This window comes from Pholcus phalangioides, unplaced genomic scaffold (assembly GCF_987345545.1).
Source record: "Pholcus phalangioides strain wild (caught in Gottingen) unplaced genomic scaffold, Ppha-v1.0 ptg000015l_1, whole genome shotgun sequence".
Taxonomy (NCBI): domain Eukaryota; kingdom Metazoa; phylum Arthropoda; class Arachnida; order Araneae; family Pholcidae; genus Pholcus; species Pholcus phalangioides.
In genome coordinates, this window is record NW_028301608.1 from 82,995,297 (window position 1) to 83,009,397 (window position 14,101).

Here is a 14,101-nt window from a genome sequence, read left to right on the forward strand (position 1 = left end):
ATTACAGCTTTTGGGGGAAAAAAATCTGCAACAATCTGCTTTCTATAGAGAAAAAAATCAACCCTTTTTGTGTATTATTCAATGGGATGTCCCATCATTTTTTTTTGCTCTTCCGGTAAAGTTGGGAATTCTTGATATACGAGGCTTTCATGATAAGGTGACAATATATGCCCTTTACAACATTCCCTATATTTTTTTATGTGTACAGAAGAACTTTAACACATACAGGGGTTTGGGGAGGATCATTGATCCTTATTAATCCCTTTAATGTTCATTCCTTTCGGTGCTCCTGTATTACTCAAATGCTCATAGATTCAATTACCACTTTTTAATAAATGGTATAACAAAATCAACATTAATTAGCTTATGTCAATCTCATATTTTATATAAACAACAACAATATAATCATATATACATGGTGTAAAAGAGACTACAAGTTTTGTCAACTTCAAAAAAATGATTAGTATGACTCTGGTTTGAATGTCTCGTACAAATATAAGAATCCAGTCTGATAAGACTTGTCTATTTTCGTCTCTCTTAATATATTTTTTTCGCAAACAAATCTTGTAAACTTCATGAAAAATATACCGATCTGATTTAAGCGTTTTCCATCACACAGCTTGATCCTGCCCATCAGAAAATTAATTCCCGTCTTTAAAAGCCAGTGACGTCAATGCCTTTGAATGTCCTGTGTATTCACGTTTAACTTCACCTGTAGACACACTCCAGAGCCTAGCAAAATTATCAGATGATGCTGTAAAATAAATACACACAGCTGTTATTCAGTTGGCATAAAACTTGCATCCATTTTTATTTTTTAAATTTTCACAAATTTTTGTTGGTTGATTTTTTTTTCTTTGAAATTATTTTTTGAATATTTTCCTTTTCTTTAATATTTTCTTTTAATATATTTTACCCATACACAATAAAAGGACACAAATCACTGCTACGGACTTTCTAACTGCTACTGATGCTGCACTCGAGTATGGGAGATACTCCCAATGCTAGAGAAATTGCTTTTTCCTTAAGATTTTCCCCAAAAAAATAATCAGGTCTTAAATTTTTTGTGGGATTTTTATTAATTAATTATAATTTGTTTGGAATCGCACTGATCTTTACTGACTAGATATGGCATAACAACAAATTTGTACATGCACACAACAGAATGAAGGAGATTCTGGTTTTTTTAATTGGGGGGGGGGGGTATGGTTATGTTGTTTCGAGGGAGGGTGCCCACCCCTGTGGGAAAAGTCAACATTCATTGGTACTGAGAGGATTCATGCTAATCTTACCATGTCTGCTGATGAAGAAAAGAAATTACATGAGTAAAAAATACACTTACTGAAGGAAGATATACTATTGAATAGAGAGAGAGAGAGAGATACATAACTTATTTCTATGATCGGGATGAAGCCTTTAAAAAATTAGAAGAGGGGAAAAAGTCTGTAGAACAAAGTTTCCAACTGGTGTTCTGGGAGAGCTTTTCTAGAGGGTTATGATATCAAAAAGTATAAAATTGTTCATTGGTATAGCATCAAAAATATCTACTTCAGAGAAATATTCATGTTTGGATTTCATGGAACTGTTCCGTAGCTTTGTAAGGGTCCAGCATGAACAGAAACATTAGAAACCTCTGCTCTAGAGTACTTGAGCATCTACTTCATACAGATAATTTTTACAGTTAAAAATGTGGCAAGAGTGTAATATAGGCTACAAAATGTAATAAACAACCTGTGAAAATGTATTGAGAATCAGCGCTGAAGGCTACATCCCAAACCCATCGTTGATTAGCATCTTTGAGTTCTGCCATTGGTGTTGCAGTGACCGAACTCCAAGCGAAATTACTAACTGAGCATTTTGATGTTGGTGATGATGGGCTCTGAGGATGTTCAAAGAGAAAATGAAGGTCAGAAGTTCTCCATAATTTTGCAGTGCAATCAGCTGAGGTGGTAGCTAAGACACTGCAAAACAAAGAAAAATAAACAACAAAGTTTCCCTATAACTTTTTTTTGAAAATAAATCATTATAAACTGGAAAACAATGAAAAAGTGTGTTATAAATTATAATTTCTATTACAAATTTAAAAAGAAAAATGTCATTGAAATACTGCATACACACTAGAACTTTGATTATCCAGGGCAATGGTTCTTAACTTTTTGTGTTTTACAAATCCCTTATTTCCAATAGGATGAAGTTCACGAACCACTTCAGAGAATAATATTCAGAAAATAGCAATGCAAAAATAATGAGTTCATTGTTTTACCATTCAAGCTCATGGATCCACTAAAATCTCTCCAAGATCCCTCTGGATAACAACCCTATAATCGGAGTGTGGTAGGGAAGATAACTGGATAATTTGACCAGGAATTTAAAAAAAAATTGCGAAATAAAAGTAATTACAATGTAGTTTGCATGGAAGATATATTCATGTGTTTAACCTGTTAATTCCATGGTAGAGTCATGTATTTTAGAAAAATGCATCAAAGCATTTTTCTGAAATAAGCAGGCATCTGATATAAAGCAGGCATCTTCAACCTGTTGTTTGTGAGCACCAAGGTACTCCTTAAAGCACCCAGTGCTTGTATCCAATTTCGTGCTCGCGAGCACTTGATCAACACCTCAATTAAATACTTTGCACAATGCAATCAAGGTTAAAATCATCCCAATTTTATGCATACATATGTCAAACTTGCCGTAAGGGTGCTCTTTTGATGATGGGTACACGCAGAGCTTGCGACTAGAAAAAGGTTGACTTCTGATATAAAGGGTAGAAAATGGTTATTTCGTAAAAGAAAAAAAAAAAAAGGAATTTTTAATTTTAAATGCAATAACTACTATATTCACCATTTTGACATGCAAGTAAGAAATTAATGGATTACATTCATATTTTATTCAATTACAGCAAAATAAACCAAATTTTGAAGCTAATTATAAACTAAACTAGCTAATATAAACTAATCCTAAATTTGATACAATATGATTTTGAATATGCAAAATTTCACAAATCTTTTACAGTATGATAAATACAAAAACAGATGACGCTGACACGTTGGACCGCATCAAATACTCGGAAAAAGATGCATAAAAATTTGGTTCTCCAGTAGTAGACAATCAAAGTAAAAGAACGGAGGATGGGGGAACAAAACTTTTATTTTTTTCGAAAGGAACCCACTTTCACTCAAAAAGGACACAGATTTAGCCAATAACCTGGGTCCCAGGTAAATTAGAGTACAGTGGCATCTCTGCAAAAACATGGTACTGCACACAAAAAAAAGCCTACATCACACTCTTTACAATAAACTTGTGTTTCACGTTATGTCTTCACAGTATCTGAGCCTGAAGATCCTAAAAAGTATTCCTTATCCTAGTCTGAATCAGATATTACAAAAAAAAAAACTATTTAGTATAAAATTTGCAAAAAATGATGAGAAATGAAAAAATCCAACTAACTGTGCACGACATGCACTCTCAATGCATGCTTCATAGCTAACCACTACTTTATCCTCTATTTAAATGGGAAAATATAGGAGCAGTATCACCATATATTATGAAAATAGTGAATTAGGTATATCACCTATCCGAAAAAGAAAACAAACTCAGTTCGAGCTTCACGGAATAGAAACACTAATTTTTTTTTCTTTTCTTCTGCCGAAGTCAATTTGGGCATCACAAATACTACACATTTGAGTCGCTTGAACTGAACTCGAGTGACACTGTCAAGGGGTTGACATTAAAATAAATACAAGGTGCATGTCCTTGTGTTATTTGAACAATCACAATTCAAATTTAGAAAGAAAACAACAATACACACAACACACTTATTCAAACAGCTATGAGTAGAGAAGCAGAGGGAAAGAAATATGGCTTCAATAAAATAATCTACTTTTTAGCATTTACAGTTTAGTGTGTTTCTGCTTCTTAAGTCATTTGTTATTACTGAAAACAATATTGAAATATCACATACGTTGAATCTGGGCTAAACTTGCACTTCAGAGCATACTGATTGTGTGCTGGAAGTCTCAATATTCTTTTTGGTTGTGAAGGAGCATTTTCATTTCCACTTAAACATAAAGTGAACAAGAAACAGCTACCCTGAAAATTCACAATATACTTGAGAATGAAAAACATAGATAAATGTAATTGATACACATTTTTGAAATTTCACAACAAACCACATTGAGGCTTCCATCATCAGACACAGAAATTTCTTAAAATAAATAACACTTATTATATAGAAAATTTTGGGTAACTTTAGCTGATATAATTGCTCTGCTTCTGTAATGGATGAATCCAAAAAACATTTTTATACCTTAAAAGAATACAAAAATCCCAAAACATGCATACATAGTAGCCCCACGTTATATCATGCATGTTTGGAAACGAAATTCTGGTCATTGTGTAATTGACTACCTTATCTAGGTTCTCTAATGTTAGTTACATTTTCAACCACTGTTTCAATTAAACACATGAAATATCCAAATGTGTATTATGGAAAATTGCAAAGTAATGAAGGGTTACTGTGATATTAAATTATCCAAAATTAATGTGTGTTAGTCTAATTCAGTTGAATGTTTGAAAATAGTCTATAAAATAAGCATTCGAAAGTCTATCATAAAAAAAAATTAATAATATGTTGTTTGTCTTGAAAACGTGGCAATTTTTGTATAAATTAAAACCAGGCAAAGTTTCTAATTTTTGTGATAATTCTAAAATAGCTGGACTCTGAGAAGAATGAATTGGCTGATTTGAACCTTCTCTGTTCCTGTTTTGGGGATTTCATTTTTTACGATTTATGTTTAGATAGTTCTAGCTGTACATTTGCTTTTGCTATCACAAATCTTGACCTACTGGAAATGTGTGGGCTAAGCATATTCGTTTACTCAGATTAGATTAGATGAGTTTAAATGGACCTATAGGTCAACTGCAAAGTATTTTTGTTGTTCTTGATCGTTTTTGTTAAATTGGATAATTAGTAATAATAATTGCAAATCATATTTCAATACAAAAGCTAAAGCATACTTCTTCAACCTGCGAACAGACAGAGAAAGTGTGAAAAATACAGTATCAGTATTTCCTATCAGATTGAAGATAAATACCAAGTAAATGCTCAATTTTCATGATTATTATCAATTTCTTGGGCAAAACACATTTGCTACAGGGGGGGGGGGGGGAAACCATTATTTTAATTTAATTTGCTTATTTGTTTGATACTTAATATGAACTGATATTGATCCTTATTAAACCTCGCTTACCCAGGCATCCCTAGACTTTACCAGACCCTAATGTTCAAAAAGCTGATGTCCACTGAATTTTAAAGCATGCCGGCTAATGCGGGGGAAAATGGTATGTGTATTTGGAAGAAAGAAAACCCTTCAGCATACCTTATTATCAACTGCAGCCATGTAAGTTCCTTCAGCATCAATGTCTAAACTTTGTATTGAGACATCATAATGGGATGCCTAGTCAAAAGAAACTCAAAAAATTATACACGTTTTATAATAATTGTAAAATAAACTAATAATGACAGGTTACTTCTCTCCTCAATTTAATGATATAATGACTTAATTTAGGAATAAAAAATTAAATCTTGATTTATACAATCAAGAGTTGCCTTAAAAAAGAGCAGAATTTCTCAATTTTATCACTCTTGAAGAACCTTTGTTCCTTTCTTTAGGGAATCCATATACTATAAATGTTCTTTACAACACTAGAACTGAGTATGATTCTCTTTGTATGATTCTTCATTAATTTATGTATCAGATACTGGTATCATCAGTACTAATTGGATAAAACTGACTGAAAATGAATGAAAAATATTTCAGGTCTTGATCAACTGAATTTTAACAAATATTTTCAGACTGTCTCAACTTGAGCGGTCTTTACTTATTTGGACTAGTCATTTATTTGGCATCCAGAATGCTCACACTGGCTGATGGTAGCAGAGTAGTTTAATTAGTTTTTTCTTCATTCTGATACTGTGCAACGTTGATAACTCGACACATGGGTAACTCAACGTTTATTATTCCCATCTCCAATGGTTGGCACTATACTGAATTCAGTGATGAAAAACCTCTCCGACACATAATGACTACATCCCGCTTAAGTCAACTGTGATTTCAACTGCATTACCACAACTCATTTTCAGAAGTCGCCCATGCGTTGATCAATTCAAAATTTGTGTTTCAATTATTCTATGTTTCATTGTTTTTGCCATTCATTGATTGATTGATAAGTGTCAAAGATTCTTCCCCCGCACACCTTTGGGTGGGGGCTACTTTCTGTTATTCTTCTGTCTAGAATCTGAAAACTCAACCTGTGACTACTGAAGCCACAGGTAGATGTGAATGATTTCAAAAAAATTTTACGCGAGATGATTGAGAACACTAGATTTAAATATTTTAAGTGGTGGGGGGGGGGGATTTTTTGCTTATTTTGGGCAACTACAGCTCATTCACAAATAACATATCTTCTGACAATCAAAATATGCTTTTCCCACCTAATTCAGGGTTATTCCCTACATGAAAACTGTTCATAGAAAATTGAAAATTAAAACAGTTTATGAATTTGTAGATGGTGGAATATATAGAATTGTTCAAAAAAATATACATATATTATATATATAAATAAATAGGCCTTATATATATAAATAAATGATTTAAAAAAAATTGTAAAAGGTGAAATGAAATGAAACTTCCCCAACATGACATCCGCTTGAGTCGACATGTTTTTTTATCCCCTTGAGGTCCAGTTATAGAGATTCCACTGTATTTATTAGCCAGAGAATTTAATTCTAGTTACCATTGATCATTTAAATTGCTTATGTACACCTCACCACAATCATCAGACTATCACAATGGTCTTTAACAGATTAAAGCGCTTGACGGCGCCACAGCCACAGAGAATATTATTCTTCATTAAACAGCAGCATGAAACCTGATAAGGTAACTACCAGAACAGTTTTCCACTGTTATTAGACACTAACACTTGTAGATGTCCCAACAATGTTTATGGGAGTCTGAGGGTTCAACAAAGCGACTTTGAGAAATGCTGTCTCAAAGAAACATAATAGGGATGTTTTGGTATAAGCATCATAAGGAAGTCTGTCAATAAATTTAATGCAGCACTTAAAAACTTGATGTATAGCTTCAAAATCAATAAGCTGAAAAAACCTTAAAGAAAAGTTGTTTCTGGTACGATTCATTACGATCAGCTTGAGCTAAATCCCAGAAGTAGATGTTACCACCTTGGTCACCAATGTAGATTTCACTTTGGTTTGGATGCAAACAGACACAGTTTACTGGAGAACTTGTAGTGAATACCCTTTGACATTGTAAGGTCCTTGATCTATTGAAAATCAGGGGTAAAAAAAAAGATACAATTTATAAGCTTGCTTGATTCACACACCTTCTAGAACTAATTAATTTCACATCCGCTACAGGCGCTAAATTCATTTGACAATATGAAAAAAATCTGATGAAAACGAGTTATCAATTTCATAATTTAAATACTGATTTCAATAAGATAATTTTCTAGCACTTTTCAGTTACACATATACAGCAAAAATCTGGTATAACAATATTGTTTTCTGGTCCCGATACGCTTTTCATAGTGCAAATATATTCCATCTTTTTCTATATATATTTTATAAATTTTTTTATATAAATTTCTAGTTTAAAGTCCCTGTGTCACAGTATACATAAACTCATACTGTACTTCACATCTATTTGTGAATAGTCAAAGTTACAGACCAAAAATGTTCAATAAAACTGCTCCAACTCACACGTGACTACAATGCATGACAGAGAGAGAGGGAAATGAAAGGATTATAATTTTACACAGTGAAGCGGAGCATGAAATATCATGTTTTAAACCAAGTGCAGTTCTATGGTGATGCATTAAGAGGAGCCCATGTACTGTGTCGTATAGAAATTGTCATGGATGGAAGGAGGGTATTTCCTGGATCTGCATGCTTGCTAGGAACAAGTTGATGTAAATAATATTATGAGACTACTGTATTCATCTTGTGAATGAATAAAATGTACTGTACACTGTCTTCTGCAAACACTAGCAGAACAAAGAATATGTCCCTAAAAGAGGGGAACATGTCAACCTTGAAACCAAGCCTCTCTGTAGTGGCAATGTTTGCTGACGGGAGAGGGCACCCCCCTCCCCTTTTTTTCAACCATGATTATTTTAAAAATTCAAATCAATTTTCTTATTTTCTTCAACTTGACCGCATTGGGAATTTATCCAGCTTTGATGAACATTTAAAGTAAACTTTTGTTTAAGTTTGGCTCTGTTTGCTGTCAATATTCCTCACAAAATCAATGAAAGTTTTTGGAACAGGAGGTTATCACTGCTTCGTCAATGACATCCCTCTTCCGCTTTCTTTGTAAAAACTTATCCATGAAAAGTTTTATGAAAAACTTGATAAATAAACTTCTGTTCATTTGTTCCTTTCAATTCAGCAATTTAAAAGTTTTCTGTATAAGAGCTCATCAGGGAATTTAACTTGCGGATGATGTGCGGGCAACCAAAAAAAGCAAACCTTTACCACGACTCTCAACAACAAGGTTACTTCACTTCATTTCAAATTCAGCTTGATATTCATTCTTTAGAGATGCTGTCTTTGGGACCTGATTTTGTACTCCATAGGATAATAGAATTCAGAAAAATCTCCAAAAGAATATACTTTTGAAAAAAAAAACAGATTTCCACAGCTTTTTGTAATTTATTGCAATTTTGTATTTCATGTTAGAAATATGTAGAAACTATGACATTCCAGTCATTGGCAAGTATGGTGACTATAAAAAAGGGTTTTTTAACTGAAATTTTTAAAATAAAACTTGATCATTATTTGGCCATAAAAGAGGTGATAGCATCTGCGGGTTGACTGCCTGCCAAGAGGGGTTTCACTGTATTAATACTTTGAGCATGTGAAATGAATTGATAGAATCTCAGTTACTTTAAATTGGAAAATTTGCTTCATGATATAAGTTTTTTAAGATGTAACTAAATTCTAGGAAAGAATTGATCTTGAAAATAGAGGTAACATTGTATATATTGACAGCTAGCACATGCCACTGTGAGAGAATGAGTTTAATAAATTTGGCACTTCATGTAAACATTCCTCACTCAAAAATCAAAGTACCTTAGATCCCATATTCTGGCAGTATTATCCTCAGAACCTGTGTACATCCAGCGCCCATCTTCTTGAAAGCCAACAGCAGTAACATTCTTTGCCACACCCTCATAATTGATCACTGGATTCGGATTGCTGGAAAATATGTCATACATTCGTATATGCTGATAACCTGCGAAATAATGAAAAATTTATTGATGTTGAGAAAGCCTTATAGAAAAATATTTACTGAAGAAATAACACTCTGATAAATGAATTTTAAAAAAATTGCAATCATATATTGCAAAATAATAAAAGAAAAAAACAGTGAAAAAAAGAAGTTTCTCAAATTAACATACTTGCTGCAGCTAAGAGCTGTCTATTTGGAGTTATTTCCATGTCATTGACTTGCTAATTACAGAATTAAAGACAATACATAACTCTCACGCATTTATCATTCCTGAAAAAAAACTTTGAATTTTAGGGTTTTTTAAAATTATTTTTAACTGTGGAACTGCTTAAAATTATTTTCGGTCGACAGATGAGTATGAATATGTTACTACAAAATGCTTTCAACATCTAGAACTAATTTTGAGGTCTCTTTTTGAGAATTTCATTTCGTTAGGTGGAAATTTTTCAAGTGCAGCCTACTGTCTCCTACAGGCAACATCAGGACTGAGGAGGTTAAATTCAGATCAAGATGGTTAAAAAAAAATATATCATTAAGAACACAAAGTCATTGGCTATCAAACAGTAAGTATAATATGGCGCCAACTGCAATAGGGCCACCATATCCAGTTTCAGTTACTTACTGCAGATTTTGAGACTGAAATGCATGTAATACATAAGAAATAGCATAAAATCATGTCGAATTCTACCTGAGATACTGAGTTCAATGAACTGACTTCTACAATATATTCAGACTTGGAAAATAAATCAATTCCTTAAAAAAATACATATTTTTTTAAATTCATAACTTCCACAGAGGGATTTGGCTAGCAGATAATGTCCAGAATAATGTCCAGCATTTGTGCTTTATTTCTCAGCACCTAACACGTAAAATAGCAAGAGCTGGACAAATTTTTAGCTCATGGGCTTGAATTTTGTATAGTTTTTTGGGGTCTTATAAGAGCTAAATTACTACTCTGAAGGTTAAATATGAACCAAAAGCACTGATAAAATTAATATAAAATTACTATATATATATATATATATATATATATATATATTGTTTAGCACCAAGGTCTATGTGAAAACCAATTAATGTTGATATTGTACATAAAAATTCATGTTTGGATTTTTTCCCCTCAGAGGGTGTGAGATTCCAAACTTAATTTTATTTAGTAGTATACATACATTATTGCATGAAAAAAAAAGAGTCTTTCTGGATATTAATGTCGAGATGAACTTTGGAAAGAAAAGTTTGTCTCTGCCAGAAATCAAACCCTGGTCCAAACTGGATTTCTGGCTGAGCTCTATCTCAGCTAACAAATACAGATTTGGCTAAGAAACATTTTTGTTGATATAGATGTACATGCTAACAGCCCACAGCCGCCGCTTTGTGGGCTGGAATTTCATGCAAATCATCAGAATTACTGTCACTCAAGCCAGATTAATTTATGTCTGCTTTAGGACCACTTTCTCCAGATGCATATTTCCACTTCTCATTTATAACGTTTTCAACCATTTCATATAAAATAAAAAATTAAGCTAATAGAAATGTATGAAAATAAAGATGCTTAGAGTTAAATGTTTTTAGTTCACACATTAAGATTGATATCAAACTGAATGGTCTGAGTACATTTTCTTTTGGTGCAAGGCTCTTGGCATTAAACTGAATGGATCTTGTAGGAGCTTATCTTTTTCCATAAAGTGTTTCTTGAGTGTTTTATAAAACTTATCTTTAAATTTTGAGAATCACCTGGAACTAATTAAATGATTTTATATGGAAACCTGTGGAAATTCTTGGAAATTGTTGAAAAAAATCATGGGTATTTTCTCAGCTAACAAAGATTTTGGTTTATGGATGTAATTCTGGTGCAAATTATCTTAGTTAGCTGATATCCTCGTATATAGAATAAAACCCCAGAGCTCAATATAATAATCTGTCCAAGGGACTCTAGAACCCTATATAGTGCCCACAGATTTGTGTTATACTCAAGCCAAGGAAAAATTTGACTAAGATATTCCATAAGCAGGGTTGTGCCGAATTTGGCGATTATTTTTTGTCGGCAACTGATTACCTTGGTACATTGGCTTTTTTTTTTAATTTTTGATTGCCAACAATAGTGTTTTTCAAGTCAATGTGCTATCTTTAGGCTGGGATTACACAATAAAAGTTTTTTAAAGATCTTTTACAAAACTTGAAAAAAACAACCAATAGCCTAAGCCCCCAAAGCAGAATATGCCGAAATCTGCGACGTACGTCGCAGAACAATCAGTGCTACTGTAGAACAATCTGGAAGAATTTTAAAAAAAATATACAAAACAGGATTATGGGAACTGCAGAACATTTCCAATCATCCGAGGGATAGTTGCAGAACAATGCAAAACATTCTGCTTTGGGGGCCTAAGCATACTGGTTATATTCGCTCAAATGTAACGGATACGTTTATTGGTTGCATTTTTCAAGTTTTATAAAGGAACTTTTATAATGTAATTCCAGCCTTTGATGATAGAATGCCTCAATTTTTGACAAAAGTTGGTGTGATACTTGAGAAAGAAATCATGGTTTCTTGCTTGAAATGTGCTGCTATCAGGGTTCCAAACAGCGATTGCGAAAAGAAATTTGATCAGCGGTGGATTTCCCATAATAGCAAAACAAAATCCAAATTTAATGGGTCTGTAAATTCCATGGCCAATACTTTTTTCAATGGTTCCAGAATTCCTCTTTGCAACGTTCTAGTTTGCCAAAAAAAGAGAAAAAAATGTTGAATTCTTTTTGTCGCAATCTTGATTTTCACAGTGCAAAATAATTCTTGTCACCAAAGCATTGGCAAAATTAAAAATCACCAAATTTGGCACAACCTCACTTACAGAATCTCAGCCGAAAATTACTAAAATCTAATGATATGCTAATGGAATATCAATGCAATGAAGAGACCATTGAAAATCAATTATTTCATGATTTATGTGTCACTTTCTATTAAGGCCCATTTACACGTGTCAAGTGATTAAGTAGTTAACAATACTTTAACTTAATTTTAAGTTACAGATAGTTCAAAAGTGTTCACACGATAAATGATTAAGTAGATGCTAATTATATAATTTTTATGGAAGCCAAGCACAACTGGGGCATGCGTGCTACAGTCTACTCAAATCAGTGAAGGGAGCAAGAAGCAACATGAGAAAATAATAGTAATAATTTTTAATACCTGGTATTCAGAGAGGTGGTTTTTTTAACAGCTCATAGCTTCTGCAACAATACATGAAGATGATCCGGTAGAACTTACAAAAATTGTGATCAGAGACATGTTATATGATATTTTAATTGAAGTTAAATTATGAATTATGTAAGCCGAAAAGATTATGGGAGACGACATGGTTATCTAGAAGAGGAGTTTCACACATTCAGAGGAAAAATCGGTCAATGTGGGAAATTTCTTGCCATTTGTAGAAAATTCTAAGGGTTCATTAAGCATAAAAATTATTTGAAATTTTATTTTTTAAAATTTAATGCAGATGCTATCATAATGTTAAATACCTGATTATGTATTTTTACCAACAGATGGCAGCAAATTTGTTTTGGATGACGGAAATATTCCAAACCCGTCCACACACAGTTAATACATAATGAATCCTCCACACCAGCACCCGATATTTTGTAACTCATGGGAGTACGTCGACCAAATACTTCATAGCTTCCATTGTTTCCATCGTCAGATGATTAAAAAGACGTATTCATGTGAAAAGGTGCGAGAACTCGCTAGCAGTCACATTTCGTTACGATACACCTCATGTCATATTAACCAATAATGATATTAAAAACATAATCATATTACAAACAACCAGGTGCATGAAATCCTGGTTCGATTTCAGCTTGTTTTTTAAGGTAGTTTTCATTTCTATAGGCCAACAAAAATTCATGGCGTAGATATTCTTCAACAAACTTGAAGGTCGTGTCCTTCGGCCACTTTGCCATCCCATATCTGAGGAATTCTAGCTAAACGGAAGGAGACAACGGAACATAAACAGGTTTATGCTTAAGATCAAAATAACCTCCTCCTCCGAGAAAGAGCGAAAAGACCCCTCCAAGAGTGGCAGGCCACGCCCACTGGCGTATGTGCATAGGTCCACTAAACGGGGAAAAATAGAACCGTGTTTAATTCATTTCATCACTTAATCACTTACCAACTAAATTCGTGTAAATGGCCCTTATCATCTCCATACATCTTAAAGTACTTAACAACTTAAAATTTAGTTTACTACTTAATCACTTGACGCGTGTAAACGGACCTTTAGTATCCGCAGTCTAAAACTATTAATGCTTCTCAATAAATAAAAGATGGTTTGATGAAATATATGAATACATTTCTAATTTTACTTTCACAAGTTTTTCCAATTGATAAGTAAACAGACACAGATGTTGTTTATACATTTTTTTTTAAATAAAAGGATACGGATCCCGGATGCTGAACGGATCTCTGACATACACCGCTGTGGGCCTGCCAAAAGTTTATCGCGTGATCATAACCCCCCGTCGCAAGAATTACTTTCCCTTGAACGTCTTCGATCCCCATCTTCAGAGATGGGATCAACTTTTCATCAAGGCGATCAATCAGTCTTCGATTTAACACGGTTTTTGGCTGCAGCAAGGCCCTCTTCTTGCGGGTGGTAGGGATCTCATCAAAAAGATGATTATTTTGTTGATGCAAAACAGCTCAGTTCGAAAAAAGCAGGAGGAATAAGTACAAAACGCATTAGTTAAACCTAAGTGAATGTCTAAAAACTAGAATAAAAAAACAATTTTGTTCGATAGAA

At 33.3% G+C, this 14,101-nt stretch overlaps 1 protein-coding gene across 1 annotated transcript; it reads right to left on the bottom strand.

Annotated features, from left to right (window-relative positions):
• Positions 1 to 359: 359 nt before the first annotated feature.
• On the bottom strand, positions 360 to 14,008 carry Lst8 (MTOR associated protein, LST8). The gene is made up of 8 exons (XM_089244570.1): positions 13,741 to 14,008; positions 9,481 to 9,532; positions 9,152 to 9,314; positions 7,170 to 7,344; positions 5,382 to 5,459; positions 3,965 to 4,092; positions 1,732 to 1,961; positions 360 to 754 (listed from the first exon to the last, which is right to left on the bottom strand). Exons 1-8 carry the CDS (start codon positions 13,858 to 13,860, stop codon positions 642 to 644), a joined length of 1,059 nt encoding a protein of 352 aa, XP_089100696.1. The 5' UTR covers positions 13,861 to 14,008; the 3' UTR covers positions 360 to 641.
• Between the last annotated feature and the right edge of the window lie 93 nt (positions 14,009 to 14,101).

What these genes read in the sequence shown, in the direction of transcription:
- Lst8 (XM_089244570.1), bottom strand. Translation starts at nt 13,860, where the DNA reads ATGGGGATCGAAGACGTTCAAGGGAAAGTAATTCTTGCGACGGGGGGT. An exon ending in TGGCTGCAGTTGATAATAAG is followed by an intron (nt 4,093 to 5,381) that starts GTATGCTGAAGG and finishes GTGAATTTTCAG; the next exon opens with GGTAGCTGTTTCTTGTTCAC. An exon ending in TTCTCAATACATTTTCACAG is followed by an intron (nt 755 to 1,731) that starts GTTGTTTATTAC and finishes TTTATTTTACAG; the next exon opens with CATCATCTGATAATTTTGCT.